The sequence below is a fragment of the Notothenia rossii genome, assembly GCF_949606895.1.
Source record: "Notothenia rossii genome assembly, chromosome: 8".
Classification (NCBI taxonomy): Eukaryota; Metazoa; Chordata; class Actinopteri; order Perciformes; family Nototheniidae; genus Notothenia; species Notothenia rossii.
This window is the reverse complement of record NC_136906.1, coordinates 16,418,408-16,441,714: the sequence shown is the minus strand read 5'-3', so window position 1 is coordinate 16,441,714 and position 23,307 is coordinate 16,418,408. Positions and strand designations below refer to the sequence as shown.

The 23,307-nt window shown below is 44.6% G+C and overlaps 1 protein-coding gene and 1 long non-coding RNA gene across 2 annotated transcripts in view; one reads left to right on the top strand and one right to left on the bottom strand.

The window, feature by feature from the left end:
• Nucleotides 1-716: 716 nt before the first annotated feature.
• Nucleotides 717-23,307, top strand: part of adcy9 (adenylate cyclase 9) — a 35,434-nt gene continuing 12,843 nt past the window's right edge. The window contains exon 1 of the mRNA XM_079644015.1: nt 717-4,174. Within this exon, the coding sequence (XP_079500141.1) occupies nt 2,362-4,174 (1,813 nt within the window). The 5' untranslated portion in view covers nt 717-2,361. The remainder of the gene's footprint in view (nt 4,175-23,307) is intronic.
• Nucleotides 13,378-17,596, bottom strand: LOC307015423. The gene is made up of 2 exons (XR_013801522.1): nt 16,716-17,596; nt 13,378-16,281 (listed from the first exon to the last, which is right to left on the bottom strand). It is a non-coding gene; the product is annotated as an uncharacterized lncRNA (long non-coding RNA).

Sequence of the window (23,307 nt, the reverse complement as noted above, 5' to 3'; positions counted from 1 at the left end):
CCCCACCCTTCTCTAAAGAACGTGCTCGTTACTTCAGTCTTTTTCTTGCTATCAAGCGCGTGCTCGCCAAAGAGAAAGCTGTGTCAAGCCAACGGTAGCTACCAAACCGGAAACATGGCTACACATTTTTCAAAAATAAAGCACCTTCATTTTGTTTTTAATCGCTTTTTTGGGTTGAAATTCATATTTTAGAGCCTTTGAAAGCATGTGCCCTACATGATAGAAGCAACTATTTGAATATATTCTGGCACTATAAAGTCTGGCTTTATATTGAGTTTGGCCTCCAAAGAAGGGAATAGCTGGAGCATTGAGACATTGGAGAGGTGCTCCTGTTTCTGTGTAGCAGTGTGAAGTTGCATTTGTATACAAATAAATGCACTCAACTGTGTAATCATCCAAAAAAGCGTTTGATCGAGTAGAATTTTGTTTTTGTTTCTTATAATGGACATAATTATTCTTTATTTGAGAGGATAATTATAACAATAGCCTACCTTGCTCTTCATGCCAACTAATTTACATTTTAAGTCATGTGAGTTGCTCTATTGGTGAAAACAGGTGACATGTCAATGTCACAAAAGTAGTAGACCACCTATCAATGAATCGTTTTCTTATGCCATTAAATGTAAACGGTTTTATTTTGAAAGAAAAAAGCGGTCATCTCTATTTAGTTTCGGCGTACTTTACACACTGGCACACGTATTCACAGTCACACTCTCAAGCACACACATTACTCGCTGCTGGACGGCTGTCAGCGCACAGAAGATGGTGGCGGCTGCGGTCTCAGCGTTGCCCACCGCGCCTGGATAGAAAGCAACCACTCTGCTGCAGCGCACAGATAATGGTCAGATAACGGGGATAAAACAATCTATTATTGCACTTAACGAGCCTGGGAATGGACAGGCTTGACTCAGCAGCCCTGAGCCTTCAGCCCATATTTCTCCTGGAAAATAAGAGGAATTCGTTCGAGGTATGAAGACATTCTCTTGTGTATCCCTTGCAATTCAATTAAAGTGTCTGGATCAAGGCGGCACTCAGCTCTGACCTGTGGGACTCCTGGTGTGGGGGGTGCATTGGAGCGGAGGTACCTTGTAATTAGCCCCACTCTCTCCGGGCTTTCGTTGTCTGCCTTTTAGGGAGATCGAGCAACGGTGGGCAAAGTTCACTTGAGAGAAAAAGGAGAGACTGGACGATACTTCATGTCTGCTCAAGGCTGATCTCAGGAACCTGCATGGTCACAATATCTGGACATTCCGTGGGGCGCACAGTGACGATGAATTGGCTACATTGATTTTATTGTGGGATCCAAGGCATACTAACGCAGACCCAACACTGTTTCGTGAAAAGCCCTTTACACACGAGTTACTGACAGCTAAGGTCAATTGTAATAAAACAATTTATCGGGATTGTCTGCGCCTCAGGTCTCATGAATGTGTCCTCTGCTCACGATCCCCTTGTTTTTGGAGATGCAGCAGTGACGGAGACTTGCGAGGAGAAAGTCAGGAAAGGACGGGGCTCCGTCCGCGGAAATAGTAGCTATTAGGCCCTGCAGCAAGGAGAGTGTGTATAAATAAAAACGCTGATTGCAGTTATTGCGCTCACGTGCCCTGTACCTGGAGTTTCTCTGCGTCTTTAAATTAAAAGCTATTTTTTCCATCGAGACCACAAATCACAGATGTAGAGTCCAATCAAACATTGCGGAGTGTGTTTTTTTGGATGAAGTTTTGCTCAGACCAATTAACAAAACGGGGTTAATTCCAGGAGGTAGCCTATTAGTGTGTATCCTCAGTGGAGCTGAGCTGAACGGAAAACGGAGTGGAGAACTGGGATTTAATGGGATGCACTGATAATTAAAAAAGGATATTGATTGCATCAGGCTATTCGAAAATGTAACTGGATTTGATTTCACACACTCACGATTTCACAAGAACTATTTAAGCACATTTTCAAGTGGTTGTTTATTTTTTCCTCCTTACGTAGATTATTTTTGTAATTGTCGAGTTTTCCAAAATATTGTTCCAGTAGGTGCAGCTATGTGTGGCAGCTGAGTGAATTTGGAAAAATAACAGAGCAAGCAGCGAGTTAACTGTGCAGACAAGTGCGTCCAACACACGGGAATTTAGAGGAATGCAGGGATTGACGTCATGAGGGGCAATAATGAACAAGCCAAAACTTGTGGAAGGTCTGCTGGTGTTTCTATAGCCATTACACTGCTTACTGAGTGTAGTTTTGTCTGAGAAACAATCATTGCCCTAGTTGTTATACTGCAGCCGCATACTAAGCTTTACTTCTTTATCAACTCGATCTGTGAAATAAGTGTCCCTTCTACATAGTCTCTGATTTTTGGATAGATTAAAAAGCAACATGGCATCCCCCCAACATCAACAACTGCTGCCTCGCAACACAGAAGTGAGCTGTGACTCAAGTGGAGATGGAGGCGTCTCCGTTAGGATTGGCAGTAGTGTCAAACACAAGCATGGAGGCGGGCCGCTGGGTTCAATTGGAGGAGGCTTCATGGGGGGATCCAAGCATTGCAAGTACAGCATTTCATCCAGCTGCAGTTCTGGAGAGTCTGGAGTCAAGAGGACAGTGGTTAAGAACTTTCGCTCACAGAAAAAGATGCCTCAGCTTTTTGAGCGATCTGCTGGTCATTTCTGGGACCCTAAATTTGACTCTTCAATCCTGGAAGAAGCCTGTAGAGAACGATGTTTCCCTCAGACCCGGCGGCGCTTCCGCTATGTGCTGTTTTACCTGGTTGTCGCTGCCCTCCTCTGGGGATTGTATTTTGCTGCAAACCCTTCCCGCTGTGACAGGCTTGCCTTTCTTATTCCCACTGCGTCTTTCCTCCTCTTCTGCCTCATTCTCTTTCTCTTAACTTTTACTAAGCTTTACTCTCGCTGCTACAACCAAGCTTCGCTGCTGCTCATCATTGTAACCTTCACCCTAACCCTGGCCCCCCAGATCCAGACATCAAGTTTCAGGGATACAGAGACTCCAACAGCTGCACTTGATATGGAAGAATTCAGTGGCATGGGGCCCAATTACAACCTGTCCTATGATAAGCCTCTAGGAAGTAGCTCCTGGTCCCCTTGTATTTCTCCTGTAGGCACCTTCTCCCTCTGTATTGAGGTTCTTCTGTTGCTATACAGTGTTCTCCATGTTCGCCTCTATGCTTCTATCATGCTCGGGTTTCTCTACTCTTTCTTTTTTGAGAGTCTGAGCTGGTTGCATCTGACGCAGGCAGGGGATAACTGGAGCCTAGCCTCTCTGTCAGACTGGGATACATTATGTTGGCTTGGCCCAGCCAAAGCTCTGCTCCACCTCTGTGCCCACGCCATCGGCATCCACCTGTTCATTATGTCCGAGGTACGTTCGCGAAGCACCTTCCTTAAGGTGGGACAAGCTATCATGCATGGCAAAGATCTGGAGGTGGAGAAAGCCTTGAAAGAGCGAATGATCCACTCTGTCATGCCCAGAATCGTTGCTGATGAACTCATGAAGCAGGGTGACGAGGAGATAGGTGACAATTCTGTTAAACGATACTCCACGAGCGGTGCAGCAGCTGTCATCTCTAGCCCTAAAAACAATAAACGCAAGAAAACCTCCATCCCTCGTGGCCAGATCATATTCAGACCCTTTAACATGAAACGGATGGAGCCTGTCAGCATCCTCTTTGCAGACATTGTGGGCTTCACCAAGATGTCGGCCAATAAATCTGCTCATGCCCTTGTTGGGCTTCTAAATGACTTATTTGGACGTTTTGACCGACTTTGTGAGCTCACTGGCTGTGAAAAAATCAGTACTTTAGGAGACTGTTACTACTGCGTGGCTGGTTGTCCTGAACCCAGACCAGACCATGCTTATTGCTGCGTAGAGATGGGCCTGGGCATGATTCAGGCTATTGAACAGTTCTGCCAGGAGAAGAGGGAGATGGTCAACATGAGAGTGGGTGTCCACACTGGTACTGTGCTCTGTGGTATCCTGGGCATGAAACGCTTCAAGTTTGATGTTTGGTCAAATGACGTCAACCTGGCCAACCTAATGGAGCAGTTGGGAGTGGCTGGGAAGGTCCACCTATCAGAGGCCACTGCCAACTTCCTGGACGACCGCTACCAGCATCAAGATGGACAAGTCATTGAGAGAATAGGACACAGTGTTGTGGCTGACCAGCTCAAAGGTAGGTGCTCTTGTGAAAAATATTGCATTAAATTACCCTGCATATTAGAGATGTACTAAGTTCAGTACATTTAGCTGTTTTGCTTTTATCTTTTATCTTTATTTTAGCTAACAGTATGAAAAGACCAAACTTTCTTTTTTGAATTCCTATCAAGGATAATACAACTCAAAGGTCAGCAGCAGTTGCTACAAATTGGCTAAAACAGTGAGACTTAAGGCTGCATGTATTCCCCCATCAGCTCACAAACCTTTCCCTGCATTTTAGGGAGCTAACAGTTAATACCCTGTAGTGCCTCTTTAGCACCCCTGGAGATAATGTGTCTACCTATGCCAGCATATCTGCAGTTCACCCCCCAAGTGGATCAGAACAGTGGCAAGGGAGCTTTTGCATGGATAGTCAAGGTCGACACTTGGTAATAGCATCATGTACCCCAGCACAGATGGTCTGGCAAGGATTTGAGTCGAACAAAAGTGCCCTCTGTGGTGTGAGTATTATGTGACTGTATCATCGACAGACTCCATCTTCCTTCCACACCACCCTGTCTCTGTTCTGTTCTCCTGTTCAATTACATTGCCTTCCAGACATCCTCAATGTGTCCTGTTGTCCTAACCTCGCTCTGAACTCCAGGAAATGCTTTACAACTTAATGTAACTGTTGCCTCCTGTAATAGAGATTTTCCTGCAGCTGTATTTTCAGCTCTAACATCTAACCTTTTCCTTGTCTCTAAACTGCTTGACTGCAGCTTTTATTTGATACATTTATGCAAACCGCCCCAAAGTAACTGAATGTTGGCCTAATGGCTCTTTTCATCATGCAATGCTTGCCGATCCATTATCAGCTATAGTAGAAGTAAAAGTGACTGTTTCTGAATATGGACGCGCAAATGGTGTGCATCTGCTGTTTTGAATTAGCATTTCAGTTCATATATCACATTTGTTCCTTGGAGGTTGGAGGCTGCATGTCGTATTTTGCCCAGTGCAAATCAGGCTCAAGTAATTATGAACTGAAATTCACTCAAGATACCAATTTAGATGTACATATTTATACGTTATGCACGTAAACTCGCTTTTTTTATACATGCGGATTCTGTACAGATTTCCTTTATATTTTCCCTGAAAACCTGTGCTATGAACTGTCAAGGAAAAATCTGGAGCGGAGTGGCCTTTTGTTTACTAGCCAGCAGGAGTGATTAATGGGCCTGCATTTCCCCCTCATCTGTTAGATTAATGAGAGACTAGCACTCTTGCTCTTGTCTACTTTTTTTATGCGTGAAGATAAATGTGTTACTCACATTGTTATCACCTCACCTTGCCTCCCCCTTCTTCTACTCTTTCTCCTACACTCTTTTCTTGCTTCAATCATGTATTGAGTTCCCTCCTAAGATTGATCCTTTCCCTCTAGATCTGCTCTACCAGTGAGAGTGTTGGCTGTCAGGAGAGAGCTGTGCTCCAGTGTTGTAAAAATCCCTGTCTGGCGCAGTCTGTGTTAATCACTTGGTACCATTGAAGCCAGGCGTGGACCCTGGCTGGAGCTGGTCCCTGTTGCCTCACTCAAATTGCTTTGACCCAGGCACTGATTGTTGTGCGGCTGTCTTGTATTTTGTATGCTCTTTTAGAGTAATTGTGATAATTTACCTTTTACAGTTCAACTATAACCTCAGATTGAGGCTACAGCATATACTCTTTTTTGTGTAACAAACCCTGTTGGCGCATATGTTTAAAAGTGTATAATTCCTTATTTCTTATTTACAGCCTTCCAGTGTAAATATATGCTATTAGTGGCTGACTGTAGCAGGGGTTTACTTGTGGTTCAGCCACGTCTGGTCAGTAAGATGTTGCAGCTGCATCCTGTTCGCTCCTGAGGACTGATCCGGGGTCTGTGGTCTTAGTAGCAAATGGAGATGTTGTGGCTTGTTTTACATCCAGCTGAGTGATAGCTGGTGTTTTAGGTTAAGTAAATCCCTTTGTCGACATGTCAGATTATTTTGAGGGCTCTAACTAATGTTTATTTTCATCAACAATGAATTTGAATTGGTTATTTCTGTATTCATATATTAATTGCTTAGTCTATATAATGTCAGATAACAGTGGCTAGTAGTTTCTCAAAGACAAAGCTGATGTTGTTAATGGTATAGGAAAACAACAAAACAATGCTTTTTGTAAGCTATAACCAAAGGAATATTTGGCGTTTTTGCTTGATAGATCATTTTAAAGATGGCATACAAAATATACGCAACTGTTTATTTCCTTGACGGTAAATCTGCTGAATAAAATAAATGGTTGGTTGGAGCCCCTCCTAAACTACAACACAGCTGGTTTAAAGGATACACTGGGATTATCTGAATAAACCCTTCTGTGCACAGCTCTTTAAGTGTGTCTATAAGGTGCTGCACATGCTGTTTTTGTAAGTATTTCCTTACTGGAAATGGGAGCTATATTTGGATCCATTTCCCTGGAAAGTTCCTGTTTATGTCCTTCCTTTTGTGCGTAATTCAGAATGATAGCACATTCGGAGGAGACTGTGAGTGTGGCCCTATTATCTGTCTGCTGCTGACAGTATCACCACAGAGCCAGAGATGGTTCAATCTGCATCTGTTTCCAGGGGAAATTAAATTGTTTGTATGCTCATGTTGCCTAAGGGATGTGTGTGTTACAATTACATGAGAGAAAATTGTATTATAAGAGTCATTAGCAATTATTGTTTTAATTTGTTACATTACAGTGGAAGCACAGTCTTACAACAGCTGCTTCGGTATCTCGACTTCCATGCTAATACTGCTTCAGTGACTTAGTGGCACTTTGTATCGGCTTTATTTTATATAATAACAACAGTGTACTGTATTGAATGAAAATATGAAAGAAAATCTTGTAGTGACTGCAGAGAATTTTATCCGCCATCCCCAACATTACTGTTTTGGTTCACTTTCACATCTCTCACGTCTAGTTTTTGGCCGCTACAGGCAGCTGCCTTCAGGGAAAAAACAAAAACAAAAACACTGTACACTACTTACTCACCAGACAGCAGGCCCTGTTAGTTGGTGGCTGGTAAACACAGTGGAACAAAGGGCAGTTTAAAAGTCAGATATTTCCCTCTGGTGTTACAGATCTAAAAGAGAGAGAATATTTAATCCACATCTCCACATGAATGCAAATGCTTCTCCGTCATTGCGGAGGGAAAATATGTCATCGTCACATCACTGCCATGAGTATGCAAACAAAATCAGTTATGCAGGTTTAAAAAAGTATCTTCATGATTTTTAAGTCTTCCTGTTTATGCATCTTCCTCTTCTATCCTGCTGTGAATCTTCCAGGCTGTTGCTGTAAAGGTCCTTACACACCAAGCCGATTTTCGGCGTGGATAGATGTCGGCCCGTCAATGAGCGTCGTGTCGCCCTACTCAGATTGGTGTGTACTGCACCGTTGTGTCTTTTCGACCGTGCCGACACCTTCTCCCGCCGATTAGACATGTTGAATCGGGACGCAGTCGGCCAAAGGCCGTCGGTCAAAGAAATCACTGATTGGCTGTTCAGCTTAGCGAATCAGTGCATGAGAAGCGAAACGGAAGTGAGGGACCCAAACAAACTATTAGGCAAATCTGAGATTTTATTTAACTCCAGCTCTCGACACAGGTTCGGGGAAGCCCCATGAGCTTCTCGTTGTAGAGTGAAAATGGAACGCACACGCTATTTGTTGTTTGTTTATGTCACGCAGTCTGTTCTTCTTCTCTCGGTGTACCTGGTGATGAATATGGCCGTAATATTTCACGGTTTTGGTTAGGAGAGCCATTTGTGATTTTGGGAGACTCGCATGCACACTAAAACATCCCTTCCTTTACCACGGGAATGCTAATTCAACAGTATTGGCCTGAGTATTGGAGTATTGGCCTGATGCATCTATAATAGAGGCTATCTATGACCTTCAAAAACTATAAATTAGGCATTTTGTTGTAACAGTTAAAGATGTAGGGATGAAGAAATTAAACCACGACAGAACTAGACAGAGGAAGTAGATGAACTGCCCTTAACTGTGGTCCTATTCTGTCGTCTGAGACTCGGTTTATGTCCAATGGGTGGTGTCACTAAAAAGTAGCACTGCAGCATCTTTCCTAAACCACCATTACATTAAGTCTCCATGTAACTGGACCTCATCGTTGAGCTCAAGTGTGGACCCCATGCAGAAAAAAGGAGGTGGTGTACATTTAAGCCTCAGGATTTCACACCAAAATTGCTGTGAGTGAGTGTGTGTTGGCATTCTGTCAGTCTACATACTGCTGTACTTGACAAAAGTTAAACGGTTTGGCTTTTTCACCCTAATATATACACAGCTGTCTTCTCACTCTGCCAAAAAAATCCAAAACCTGGCATAATTTTTTGTCCAGACTCTTGAGTCCAAATCAGTATGCACACGCAGCATTTAGCTCTATTGTAGAGAGACAGAGGGAGTCGATGGTGAAGTGGAGTGGCTTACAAGGAGGGGGTAAGGAGGGGCAGACATAGAGCAAGAGTATGCTTAGGCTGTGGAGGCAGCTGTTGGGATGATTTATGAAACCAATGGTAAATAGATCATGGGATTACTATTACACAACATACTGCGTTCTCTAGGTGCCCTTTCAACTGAAGTATGAGAGGGGAACGTTGCTCTTCAGAGGCCACAAGGGGCAAAGACTGCCAGGGGGACTCTAAACTGCTATATTATATTACAGTCACCGGGTCCTGCCTAAAACACCTTGTCTCTGCATGGTAAAGTACAGCTCTGTTGGGAGGCTAATGGCACAATATATCACACTATTGTCCTGTACTGCACATTTTTGTTCAACACAGCAAGGCATTGTAGCCTGCAGTAATGCAGTCTCATCATTTATCATCTTTGGCCTTATCACACTGAGCAAGTCTGCAGAGCTTCAGGATCCCCTGTCATGCTCTGCAAACATGCAGCCATTGTGGCAAGGTTAGTGAAGGTCTACGCTGTTGTGATTAAATGGATTTTATAGCTGCAGTCATTTAAGGTTATCTGCTGTGTCACACTGTTACTCAGCAGGATTGGGCTACCTGCACTTGTTCAGGAAGACTGTGCAGCAACGGCATGCTGCTTTAACCCAGCAGCAAAAATAGCTTTTTACTCAGGTGGTGTAGTTGTCTGGATCAAGAGCAGTAAAAGCAATACAAATATTTATTCTGCAAATAATCTTCCACCTTGCTCAGAGAGCTATTTCTCTGAACAGTTATGTTTGCTGTTGTGCTTCTCTAACTCCTGTCAGGAGACCTTGCACCTCTCAGTACCCCCAGTACACAGCTATCCGATTGCCTCAATGGTAGTGTGTCTTGTCTCTATCTATTCTGACATGCTGAGCCTGCAGAACATACTCACTTCAAAAATGTAAACAACAAATAAATTGCTAACTTGTTTGATAATTACTTAGTTTCAGTCATTTATCAGGCAAAAAACACAAAAACATGTAAGATTTATTTTTTGTTTAACTGGCTTCATTAACATAATTCTAACTCTGACTACTCTGTAAGTCACATACTCTATTATAAATTGTTATCAAGAAAACATGTATTAGTCTGTTGTGTGGAAGTGGTTATGTGGCAGATATTGACTTTTTTGTATATTTAGCTCATATTTCAGACGGATCATAAGTAGCTGATCATGGATGTTGATCCAATACATAATGTTTTAGTTCTGGGTTTCTTTTTATAATCACATTTCAACGTTTTTAGTTAGTTTCACTGTTTTTCTTATTATATAGTATTTGGATTTAAAATGTTTATCCTGCTCCAGAATAGAAGAGGCATACAAACGTAAATACCAATAGAATTGGACTATTTTCATTGCCTTAAAACCCAATTTACAGTATCAGAGATGTCATATCTTGATATGCTTTAATCTGAGTTTGTAAAATAATCTTCTTGCTGCTCTCTCCTAGCACACTGCAAACCAATCTGGAATACATTGTAGTAGTTTTCACATATTCAAATTAGCTGAACATATCTGCTTGTGGATTTTATTCAAACGTAACATACTCTCCTGCAGACAAAAAAAAAGAGAAAAGAAACAAAAATTGTAAGAGAAAAATAAACAGAGTGGGAGAGAAAGATTTATATAGTTGCACCTCATGGTTCATCTTATCACCATTGCGTAGTTCCACCTGGCTCAGAGTCTCAACACTAGCCACAACAAAACACACGGGAAAAAACGTTCCACCTTGGCAGCATCACACACACACACACACACACACACACACACACACACACACACACACACACACACACACACACACACACACACACACACACACACACACACACACACACACACACACACACACACACACACACACACTTACCCCAGCTCTGCACCCTGGGCCTGCTAAGGCTAATTGCCATGGCAACAAGCTTTCGAAAGGGCCGTGGGTCAGCTGGTAACTGGAGGCTTTTTAGATGGAAGGCATGGTGCTATGACTGGAAGAAGAGGGGCTACATTTACTTTATTCAGCTGGAGCTTTCATACTGAGGTAAAAGAAAAGGCTTACTTCTTTGTGAGCCTCGTGAGAATAGGCCCGACACGTAAAAACACTCTGCTGCAGCTCTAAAGGACACCTACACAGCTACACATTGCTCACATTGTGTCTCTCAAAGATGTGTTAACCTTGATCAAGTGAAAGAAACGTTTGTGAAGACATTTCACTGTGTGTTTTTTTTCATGATGTTGCCATCTTTCTGTACTGCACGTGGTGCTAAGATTGCTCTGCTCATGGCCGTGCAGAAGCTGAGGTGATAAATTGCTATCATGAGTCATTGATGCATCCTAAGCTTTTTCTACTTTGATAAAAAGGGTACAGAAAATGCCAGCACTCCTAATAGACACATACTAGCCTTTACTGACATTGAAAGATGAAGCGCAGGCTTACGGTGACACACACACACACACACACACACACACACACACACACACACACACACACACACACACACACACACACACACACACACACACACACACACACACACACACACACACACACACACACACACACAATTACAGCACTTTGCATTCAAGTACACTAAATGCTAACACCTTAACATTCACTCAATTGTCTGTGTGGGTGTGTGTGTGTGTGTGATAAATGGCTGTGTGAAATATGAATGAGGGAAGTTGACAGGTACTGCTACTGCACTCAGTGTGCACGGATTGACTAAGCTTGTTTGTGCGTGTTATTTTGTGCACTGTACAGTAAAAGTGTGGACTCCTCTATTCTTTTAGTGGCCTATATTTGTGTCTTTTAAAGCTGCATGCCTAAGTATTTTATTAATGTGAGTGCAGGCTGGGAACTGTATTTTAGGGTGTCTTAGACCAGCTGTGAGAATGAGGAAGTATTTCAGAATTTCCTGCACACCCTCTCTCTCTTTCTCAGTTTTGTATTCAGTATAGCAAGACACTCTTAAGTTACGTAATTTTATTTGGCTCACTTCTGACTTTTTATTCTCTATATCTCCTATTCACTCTTCTATTATCTTTTCTTAAGCTGTACCTGTACCCGTACAGCTATAGCTTGACTGAAAGCTGATGGCAATATTATATTGGATTAAAACATATATTTATTTTTTGATTAAATCATTTTAAGCTATAAACACAACACAAACAAACATTTATTAAGGATCGTTTACTTTTGGTTGATTACTTTAGGACATTCTTTGAGTTGTAAAATATAATGGGCTGTACTGGTGAAACCATTTCCACATTACTACAAAAATATCTTGCCTAATCTGGCATTTCTCTACTGAAATGTCATGTTACTTATTGGCTGACATCACTACTGATATATCTGCTATGAGGTAATATCAGTAGGTATGGTTGGCTCCTAGTTGTGTGAACCACCTTATCTGCCTTAGGCTAAGCTCCAGCAGCTTCTCCATCCACTTTATAACCCAAGGAATCCCCATGCTGTCACTCCTAAAAGCCACTGCTGACATGCTATGTGTGTGTGCTAAGTGATATATTCCCAGCAGGGGTCATCCCCCATCCTTTTATCACTTTCAATCTCTTTTTGTGTCACTTCTCCTTACTGCCTCCCTGTCCCCTGATGGGCAGTCCTATAAACGAGTGAGTGGATGCACTCAGAGAGGAGAAATTAGCAGTACAATTGTCTGGGAATAGTAGTTGAAGCTGCAGCAGGAAAGTTATCTTGCTCTGTTTTGCGTGACACCAACCTATGAGGCTGTAGGCATTTCATAATTGTCATGGGATGTAACCTAGGTCTGGTCCGTTTAGCAAAGTAACATCATTTACACAATAACATTTAATATAAGTGAATAGAATAGAATCACTTTTGAAAATTGCATGATGACAATCAATTAAAAACATTATTTGTATTAATCAAGTTTAAAATGATAGGAAGTATTTTTATTTTCTGGGTGGATAAAACAAGAGAGAAATCAGGGTGTTTTACTTTTCTATAGAATGATTTCTGAATTATCCAACCAAGTTAATCATAAGCCTTATCGTATTTGCGTTTAAAGCCCTAAAGATCTTATGTCATGGCAGGGCCGGCCCTGACCAATTTGCTGCCCTAGGCAAGATTTTAGCTGGTGGCTATTCTTTGCAGAGAGGAGCCCTTAACGACAATGTGGTGATGAGAACAACAAGTATCGTCGTGGAATCAAAAGAACAGGGATGGCAAGAGAAAATAGACAGTGAGTTACAGTGAGATTGACAAAACGGGGAGAAGATACAGGCTACTGAGCAAAGGGTCGAGGAGGGGGGGTGGGGGTAACAGATTTTGGAGGGGTGTTAACTGTGAGCCTGTCTATTGTTCTTCCAACAGACCATAGCAGCCTGGAACTGTCAGGGATGGAAAGATCGAAGACTCAGAATTCAAAATGAGTGCAGAGTATATGCAAGACAGACGGAGCCAGGCCAGAGTTTAAGACTTTGGAGAGATGTCAAGTGTTTCTATTCTCGTTTGGAGTGAGCCCAAATGGGGCCGGATTGCAGCCAGGAAAAAAAACAGCAGCCAAATATGTAACTTTAGTTTTGGTGCCACCCTTGTTTACAGCCCTGAGGGGAAGGATATTGACAGATTTCGTTGATTGCAACGGAAAGAGAGGCTTGTGTGGCCGGTTGTTCCGGTACAGTGTGCCTTTGTGTAAGTAGAGAAGTGCTCTAATGAAGTTCACAGTCAAGAAAAGTGTTTTTGTCCCAAACTGAGAGAGCCCAGGTGGTGAGCAAGACTTGCAGTTTATTTACAGCTTATGTAACTCTTGCTGAGAGCTCACTGTGAGTTATCTGGGATATTTGTGAAAAAAACTGTATTGGTTTAGCTGCGCTTCAGTGAGTTTGACGTGTTCATAGCCACGACTTCGGTTTGGTCCAGTTTGATACCTTACACAACAGTTTTGTCTTCCATGCAGAGAATAGCTTTACTGCAGTGCTTCCCAACCAACATATTTTAAAACCCCTTGAAAAAGCCCATAGGATAATAATATATATTAAAAAGTATTAACATTTTTACTCATAGCACTTGTTATTGTCTGTAGTAAATGGAGCAAAGTGTAAAATCTTGTCTCAATATTTTTCATGAGACAGTCAGACATCTTTGCTTGACATTGAGAGGAGCCACTGCCCTAATTTAACACTGTGAATATGTCTGCTCATTTTTTTTACATGCTCTTCAATGCCTTACAAGTAACATGGGCTCAGCATAAGGGAGTAGCTGTTGAAAAGTAAAGAAAAGAAAAATAGAAGGTCAACTGCTGCCTCCCCCCCTCCCACCTGTCCACGGCTCAGGAGACACAAAAACTCTGCTTCTCCTTCAGAATCCGAAAGGACAGTGTGAGTCCCTTAGCAGTTCCCTATGAAAAATGTATGTGTCTTTCATGATTTCTGACTGAATGGGTTCACTGTTAGACAGCACAAAGACATTCACCACCTCTACCAAACAACTCACAGACTCATTCTAACCTCCACTTCTCTCGCTCGAATATTTACCGATATCTCTGCAATCCCTACTATCTTTTTGCGAACCATGCCATAATAAAGTCTTCCTAAACAGCCTTTCGTTCAGGACAGGTTTCCTTCTGTTCCTCCTGCCCTCTTCAACCCCCCTGACAGGGACAGGATGTAGAGTGTATCCCAGGAAGGAGACGCAGTGGAGAGAGACGGCGGTGGCTCCTGGCCGGCGGTGCCAGCTGGCATACAGAGATGCCCTGCCTAGCATGCTAGTTTCTCTGCACCATCTGCTCCACTGCCCTCCTGCTCCCATACCTGGCCGTGGAAGGCAAACCTGTCATTATCAGAAGATAAGGCACACGATATGTTTTTGTTTGTTTGTGTGCTGATCCAAGCATATCTGCCAACTTCCCTCTCTGTTGCCCTCTGTGCTTCGCTGCTTGCTGCTTTTAGTAAACCTCCCTGGGACAGCAGCATTATCTGCTAAGTCCCACTTTGGTTGTAAATGGAATTTGAAAGCGAAGGAGAAACTTTGAGATAAATGACCAAACGATTAAATATTTATAGCTACTGTACTTGTTGCATCCATGTGCTTTCTTAAACAGAGTATCTTGCCAATGTATCTTTTTCTGTTGTGTATCTCAAGTTAAAATTAGATTATGGTAATGCCTCCACACTAGCAATAGCTGAGGAGTGGTTATGTTTTCAGGTTGTCCAGTACATCTGTCCTACTCATTTTCGTAAGCGTGATATGAGTTATATAGGACTGCATTGAGGGGATTTCTTTAGAATTTGGTGGTCAAAGGAAAAAGTCACTGTTACCTTCCAGCTAATTGTCTGTCCCTTTTTGAAGGCTGATGAAGGATTATGCTGGCAGTTTTTGAAATGACCACTGCAGTCACAAATTATTACATCCAACATTGGGTATAGCCTCTGCAATGAGCCCCTCTTAGCATCGTTCAGAGAGGTGTTCAGGGACAGCTATTGTCCCACAAGAGAGTGGACATGTTATGGAGTGGAGAGAAAGGGAAACGCAGAGGTGATGGTGTTATTTAGTTGCAAAGTGCTTTTTCTCATGTCACTTTCCTCTGTCCTGAACAAAAGGGCTTGGAGAGGGAGATAATTCGACTGGGCTCTCGTGGGGAAAGGTTACCTATACTGTTCCCCGTCAGCTGATCGCACGAGACAGTATGCTGCAAGTTCCATAATGTCTATAGGCTTCCACTTGTTATGCTACTGAATTAGCCAAGGGTCATCAGCGATGAGAAGAGGCAAACACACAACCTGTATCCAAGATCATCAAGCAGACGTGCACAGACTGAAATGGATAGTCAGAAACACACTCACTCAGCTGAAGATTCCTAACCCACTTGCTTTTAGAGCACATCTGTATTCTGATGATACTGGACATAAGTTGACAGTGGAAACAGCTGCTGGCCCTCACACTTTATCACAGCCACAAATTACTGCGAGACAACATTGCACTTTCATCTGCCACTAGGTTGAATCACGGACACGAGAGATTCTTCCAGAATCATGACGAACAGGCGCAAACATCTGCAGACACTTGAACTCACGTTACCCCTCATACAAACAAACACAGATACATTGCTGTCAACCTTTCCAAACCCTGTGGTCGATTTATTATGCTCTTCTCTGGCTGTCAGGATTCTGTCAGTCTGACCAAAAGAGGTGATCAATCTCTAAAATACTATCTCATTAACCTTTTAAAGGGATCACTATGGATTATTTCTGTACATATTAACCATGTTGCTCTTGTCTGAAATCAACCCAGCACCATTTGTATAGGTCAAAGCCCATAAGAGGATGAAGAGGGGTGAAGCTGATTTCCTGTCACCTTCCTTTTGTGTGTTTTTTTTAAGGTTCCGACCCCTTTCTCATATTTAGTGTTGTGTTCCACCTTTTTTCTAGTTTGTATTTATGTCTGGCAACCTGTTTGTAATTATATTTTATTGTTGTGTTTTTTTGGGTAATTATTGTTTCATCCAATACCAATTGTTATTTGCTCTTACTGCCTTTCAACATTTCTCCCTAGTAATGGCTTGCTGCGCACATTATTTAGCTTGAAATACCTCATTATCTTTTCATTACACGAAAATAAAAGCCGGTTCAGTGATTTTTGTTAAGGTGGATATGGTTCTCTCCCCCGACTATTGCAGATTTGTTATGACTCAGCTGACACTATTGCTTTTATAGAATATATAGGATTTGCATTAAGTAAAACTCTAAATGTAAAAAGTAATACAGTGTGACTCACATACTTTGGTAGTTGTGTGTGTTTCAGCCCTGAAATGGACATGACTTTCGCTGACTCGGATGTAAGAACCCAGTATTGAAAATAGAAAAATATATATATAAAACATGCGGTAAAGGGAAAACACTGTATTGAGGTAAAGGGATCAGAAGAAAAGAGAAAGCAGAAGAGAGAGTTAAAAGCCATTGACCTGCAAGAAGAACGATAGTTACGGCTGCGGTTCTATGAGTCCCGGATGACCGCCAGAGGCGGTGCTTTCAGCACTTGATATGTCCATCGCACGCATGCGCAGTTCGAGTACCAATAACAACAAAGTCACCTGTGACCCACGTGACTACGGCTACACAGGCCGGCGTCATTAGTGGATCGGTTCCCAGAATCTTCTCTCGAGCACACAAGAATTCTGAGTGACCAGAAACTCTGGCGGTCATCCGGGACTCATAGAACCGTAGTTACAGCCGTAACTATCATTCTATTTCGTCCCTACTGACCGCTAGAGGCGGTGCTTTCAGCACTGGATGACTATACCAACCATGTCATGAAGAATCCGAACCCTTGCTTACCTAGCTGGAAGCAGCGGAGCTCGGCAACAGGAGCACGCCCAAAGGATGGGGAGTGGCGACATTGACCCGGTAGTACTTGGAGAATGTGCTAGACGATGCCCACGACGCCGCAGCGCAGATGGTCTCCAGGGACACCCCTCTCAGGGCAGCCCAAGACGTTGAGATGCTCCTTGTAGAGTGACATCTCACCCCTGATGGCGGGGGGCGGCCACTGGCCCCATAGGCATGTGAGATTCTATCCACAACCCAGTGGGACAGCCGCAACTGTCGTATATGGGCCGTAGCACCAATATACGCCTCTAGGGCACGCACAGGGCACAGCAACTTAGGCGTGCCGTTCTCCTGTGGGACATTAAAAAGCGCCAGCTGGATAGGCCGATTGGAGTGGGCTAGTGGAAGCACTTTGGGCAGGAACGCCACGTTCGGCCAGAGGGCAACACCGAGCCATCGGAGTTCCACCTCAGGCATGTATCGCTCACGGAGAGGGCATGTAGCTCTCCAACTCGTTTCCCTGAGGTCATGGCAAGCAGAAATGCTGCCTTCAGGGACAGCCACTTAAGCTCCACCTGGGCTAGAGGCTCGAAGGGAAGAGATGACAGGGCATCCAGCACTAGGGGCAAGTCCCAAGCCGGAGCCCTCGGGGCTGCGCCGTGGCGCCGTCGACCCGAATATTTACGGCAGAAATAGCAGCCACATAAATTCAGAGTGGAGTGAGAACGCCCACTATCTAGAAGGGACTGCTGTCTGGGCAACGGCGTACATGCTGTCCCAAGGAACACGCACATTCTTGCCCCCCAGTTGGGGTAGAAAGTGCGTGAGTGCAAGCTGCACAGCCCAAAGCTCTAGCACGTTGACATGAGAGCACCCTCCTGGGCAGACCACTGACCCTGAACGGTCCTGCCCTGCCGTACTACACCCCACCCTGAGAGACCTGCACCTATGTTGACGGTCTCCTGGCGGGATGGAATGGCGCCCATGGTCAAGCCCATCAGGAGATGGGCCCTGCCCCTCCAGTGTGACAGAGAGTGGAGGCAGCGCTGCGACGCCCTGACTTTCCTGTGCCTGTGCCACTTGGCGTCCAAGTGAAGGCTGTTCAGCCACATCTGCATGGGGCGCAATGACAGCGGGCCTAAGGGCCCAGCGGCCGAGGCAGCCGTCAGTCTGCCCAAGGGCTGGAGGAACTGAATATAAGGCACCATTTTGCCCGGCCCACGTGGAAGTAGGCATCCCTCAAGTCCACGGTTGAGAACCACTCCGCCTGTGCATGTGCTGTGGTCAGCATATAGAATGGCAGCACCTTCAGGAATCTGTTGATTCCTCTGGAGGTCCAAGATCAGGCGAAATCCGCCGACTTTCTTGCTCACGAGAAGGTACGCCGAGTAGAACCCCCTGGGCTAAGCAGAGGGTCTACTGGCTTGATAGCGTCCTTGGACAAAAGGACGGACAACTCTTGGTCCAGAGCTAGGGCCTCTGCCGGATCGCTGACGACTGTCATTTTGGCCCGGCCGAAGGCTAGTGGCCGGAACTGCGGTTCGTACCCCTGGGTTAAGGTGAAAACCACCCAAGGGCCGGAAGTACAGACAGCCCAGTAACTGAGCTGCTGCCGAGAGTCTCGGGGCCTAACCCCCAGCCTCCGGAGCCCCCTGGGGGGCGCCGGCAAGGCTCTAAAAAGGCATGAGGCCGCCTAGAAGGCCGGCGGCACAAAAGCCCCCGGGAGGTGGATGAGTGGGCCGCTGGGACCTGCGCAGACCACCACTGTAAACTGGTGGCTGAGAGCGGCTGCTTGAGGGGCCCCCTGGGCCTGCTGGGAGTGGGCTGCCTAGCTACAGGGCAGCTGCCCCAACAGCTCCCCTGGCTCGACTGGCACACTACGGGGGACATGTCTCCGACAGTGGTGACTGAGCAGGTCTGCACCAATAAGAACATAACTCATCCCCATTCCCTAGGCATTAGGGCAAAGGCTTACAGTGATGCCTCACTGAGGCCCAGCAAAGAAGGCTCGGCCGGAACCTGCTGCAGAGAGGTAGAGACAGCCAGTATCAGCATGGAGCTCCCTCAGGTACTCCTCTAAAGGAGGAACAGTGGGAGTGAAAAGAGGGCAGGGTTATGCCTGAAGAAGGCGCTAGCCTGAGCCGAGTCGGCCTGCGGAACCTGAAGCTGCAAGCGTACCAGGGCCGCACGAATAATGGCCGCCATGGAGGCATCCTCCGTGCCCTGCAGAGAGCTCTGAGCAGAGGAGTGGGAAGCCTCCTCGGCGGTGAGCGGCCCATAGCCATCCCTTCATCAAGTCGCCGGGAACGGCCAGACTGAGCTGGAGGAAGTTGTGACGAGGAGAGGTACCACCTCTGAGACTCTAGCCACTCTGAGCGCCCGAGGCATGAATCTACAGCTCATGCAGGCGCCTTGCGTGAGACCCTCCGTCAAATGCTCGAGGCCAAGGCAGAGGGGAGCAGCGGTCATGGCCGTCCTCGGGTTCAAGAGAAGCCATACAGGCGCTACATGAATGAGCCAGTCTGTAGGTAGGCAGATGCAGCGTAGCCACACATGGCCACACATGCAAAGCACACAGCACACACAGTGAAGATTGTTCTCTGCATATCATCCTAGTGCTAGTCTAGTACTAGGAGCAGTAAATACAACGATATAGCGCTACTGCAATCAAAACCATACGTTACCGGGAGCGGGAGCGAGAGCACTGCCCTCACTGGCTGAGTTAAATAATGAAGCTTAACAGTACATGCAAGGTGTTAGCCAAGCGGCTGCTGCTAACAATCAAGCAACCAAGTCAAAACACAAATGTTAAGACCAGATAATTAGCCTCTATGGAATAGAACAGCCCGCATAAAACCTGTTGAGGCAGAACCTCTGCTCCGCGCGTTCCTCTATGAGTTTGTTTTAAAAGAAGGAAAAATCAAAGCACCAGGATAAGGGTTAAACAATAATCTGCTTTAATGGTAAAAACATACAATACATCACCCAATCACCTAATCACGAAGCACTCTGCAGAGTACTCCGGGCTCAGGTTCTACTACCGCGTGAGACACCTCTCACGAACGGCCAGTCAAAAACAAGAGCGCCAATCTTCAAAATGATCACAACATTTATACACAGGTGGGGAGGAGTTTTGTCGCTTTATCTTCCCTAGCTATTTGTTTATTGGTGAGTTCACTTCGGAGCGAGCTAGCCAGTGAGTTGGCAGTGTTCCATTGGTCGGTTTCACTTCTGGGCGGGACCCCAGGTAGTGAGTCCGCAGTTGTTGATTCCATCTGTTGCTTCACTGTGTGTGTGTGTGTGTGTGTGTGTGTGTGTGTGTGTGTGTGTGTGTGTGTGTGTGTGTGTGTGTGTGTGTGTGTGTGTGTGTGTGTGTGTGTGTGTGTGTGTGTGTGTGTGTGTGTGTGTGTGTGTGTGTGTGTGTGTGTGTGTGTGTGTGTGTGTGTGTGTGTGTGTGTGTGTGTGTGTGTGTGTGTGTGTGTGTGTGTGTTTGTCCCTCTGCCCTTAGGCAGATCCCCCAATCAATGATTTGGAGTCATGACAGAGGACTCTTTGACAGGACACATACTCATTCCCCCTAAACATCTTCAACACACACACACACACACACACACACACACACACACACACACACACACACACACACACACACACACACACACACACACATCCTATCATGTATCTTATCACACAACAGTCACATGTTTTTCTTTATGAAAGCCATATTTGTAAATATCCAAACGTCATCGTCTCATGACATCTTTAGGATTAGGTAAATAACAAAGCTTAACTGTTCTCATGGCCTAAGGCCTTCCCTGAACTCCCCTTCACCCCAAAGTCAGCTTACTTTAGAATCAGAAGGACCATTGTCTCTCTAACTTGTGTGTGACCCAATCATCTCCTGATCTGATAAGAGTCTTGCAGGAAACGCACATTTCAACACCCCAACATCCTTATCGTTTCTTAACTAATGCATGCTGGACATGAATCACTAATTAACAGGACTTTAACTGCATTATATTTGAGGAAAATGTCCTTTGGCTTAATCAATATTAGTTTTAGCACTTAACAGAGGAAGCCAGAGACTCAGGGCCTCTTCAGAGGTCTGGGAACTGCAAAGCAGATGTCAAAGGTCATTTGTATTATGCCTAACCACAGATAGCCAAAAAACCACCCTTTTGATTACACATAAAAGTGGAAGAAAAGACTATTGCGCTATATTTAAAAGAGGAAAAATTTACTTTGTCCCTTCAAATTTAACACACACGAATATATGAGGTGACATTAAAATGAATATACCAGATTGAACTTTCCTGCCATAACACGTTACTTTAATCCTTCAAATAATTCAAATAATACTTCAAACCGTAGGCTATGGTCACAGTAGTAACCATGGCCAGTGCTTACATGGCCTAGGACCGTAGTTACAGTTTCCTTACTCTCTGCATCTAAACAAAAAACGGGCAAAATAATGGCACACTGGGCTTTCCATACTAAATTGAATGAGAGAAGCAGCTAAAGCTGGGACTCAAAGCTAATGATAGCTCGGGCACAACGCCACAAGCAGAACTTTCAAAAAGAGCATAATAAGGGCAACTTTATGGGAGAGGAAGCGGGAACACTGTCATCACCAGAAAGTATAAGCCAAACAATAAATAAGACAGCAATCAGGACAACTTAGCTGGGAGAGGGTGCGGGGACACAGCCATCACCAGCAACAAGTTGAAACAAACCTGTCCGTCGAGGCTCTGCACAGCGCACAGCAGGTGTTATGCCATAGATTGAAGCCGTAGTCACATGGGTCACAGGTGACTTTGTTGTTATTGGTGCTCGAACTGCGTGCGATGGAGATATCCAATGCTGAAAGCACCGCCTCTGGCGGTCAGTAGGGACGAAATAGAACTCAATGTGGGAGAAAGGGAAGGATTTTATTAGCAAACTAATGAAATCAGTCAAAGCCATGTGTGTGCATCCATTGTGTGTCCGTGGATCTGTCTTTGATACACACTCACACATTCTCATCTTTACTGGCAGTCAACCCCCCCCCCCCCCCCACCCCCCACAGTTTCCTGGTGCCTCTTCTCACTGCTGTGTCATTCTGCATCACTGGTGCAGGGAATTAGTTCTTGGTTGCCACCTTAATTTCCCTTCCCCTGAATCCCCATCCACCTGGCTATTGATCCAGCAGCAGCAAAGCCGTCCATCTATACCTCGGCTCACTGTGTGTAGGTTCAGGGGGTGTTTTGGCTTCTGCTTCTTGAGCTACTTATATCATTGTTTGTATATATTTGAGTGCATGTGTATCATTGAAAATAAGATTGTGTGATTGTGTTACTCATGTGTGGTCTCAGAGTGTGTCACAGTGCAGCCCCAGGGTGGTTCAGCAGAGGGGGGGGGGGGGGGGGGGGCAGTGGCAGGCCTGTCTAGAGTACTTAAGACAGACAATGCTCAGAGCCAGAGGCTGAAACTCCACTGACAGTTAGATTATGTGGCTAAGCACTTGATCACAGGTACTTATATACACACACACACACACACACACACACACACACACACACACACACACACACACACACACACACACACACACACACACACACACACACACACCTTGTAGGACTCATAGAAATGATAACATGATGATAGAAGTGGGAGGACGCAGGTGTTCAAATATTTGACCCTGGCCTGTTATGTCTCCAACTGTTACTCTCTCATGGTCATTGGGACCTCACAACATGCAGGAACTCTGCAAATAGATGCATGTGTACATGCAGCTGAAGGAAACATATGTGAAAAAGTCATTATTTAATTTCTTAGAAAGATTAAGAACTTTATATGGGAGACTTCCTAGGAAACTCTTCGTCCGGCTATGGTGTCGTGGTGATTGTCTCTTAAGCACTCCCAGTTCTTTTTTCTTTTTTAACAATATTTGTATTGAAGTTTTCAAATATAATGAACATTACACATACATAAAACGGTCAGTCTAGGTGGCAGATACAGTGTACAATCACATGAATAGGCATGTAAATAAACACAGGTCAGTATACAGATGATACATGGATAACAAAGTACAGAAATCCGAAAGGTTTTATTGATCATTACCAACATTCTTTTTCAAAATCTCCATGAAGCTCCCGGAGATATTTTCAAAAACTGCCAGCTTTCCTTAGTAATGTATATTAGTTTTTCTAAAGCAGCACCTGCTGACAGATCCTTAATATATTATACTTGGTTTGTTCACATTTTTCCATTCTATAGCTATTGCCCTCTTCGCTTGTAAAAGACACAAATCTATAGTGCACGCTCACTCTTCTTAGAGACAAAGTCTTTTGGATAAATACCCAGGATGCACAACTT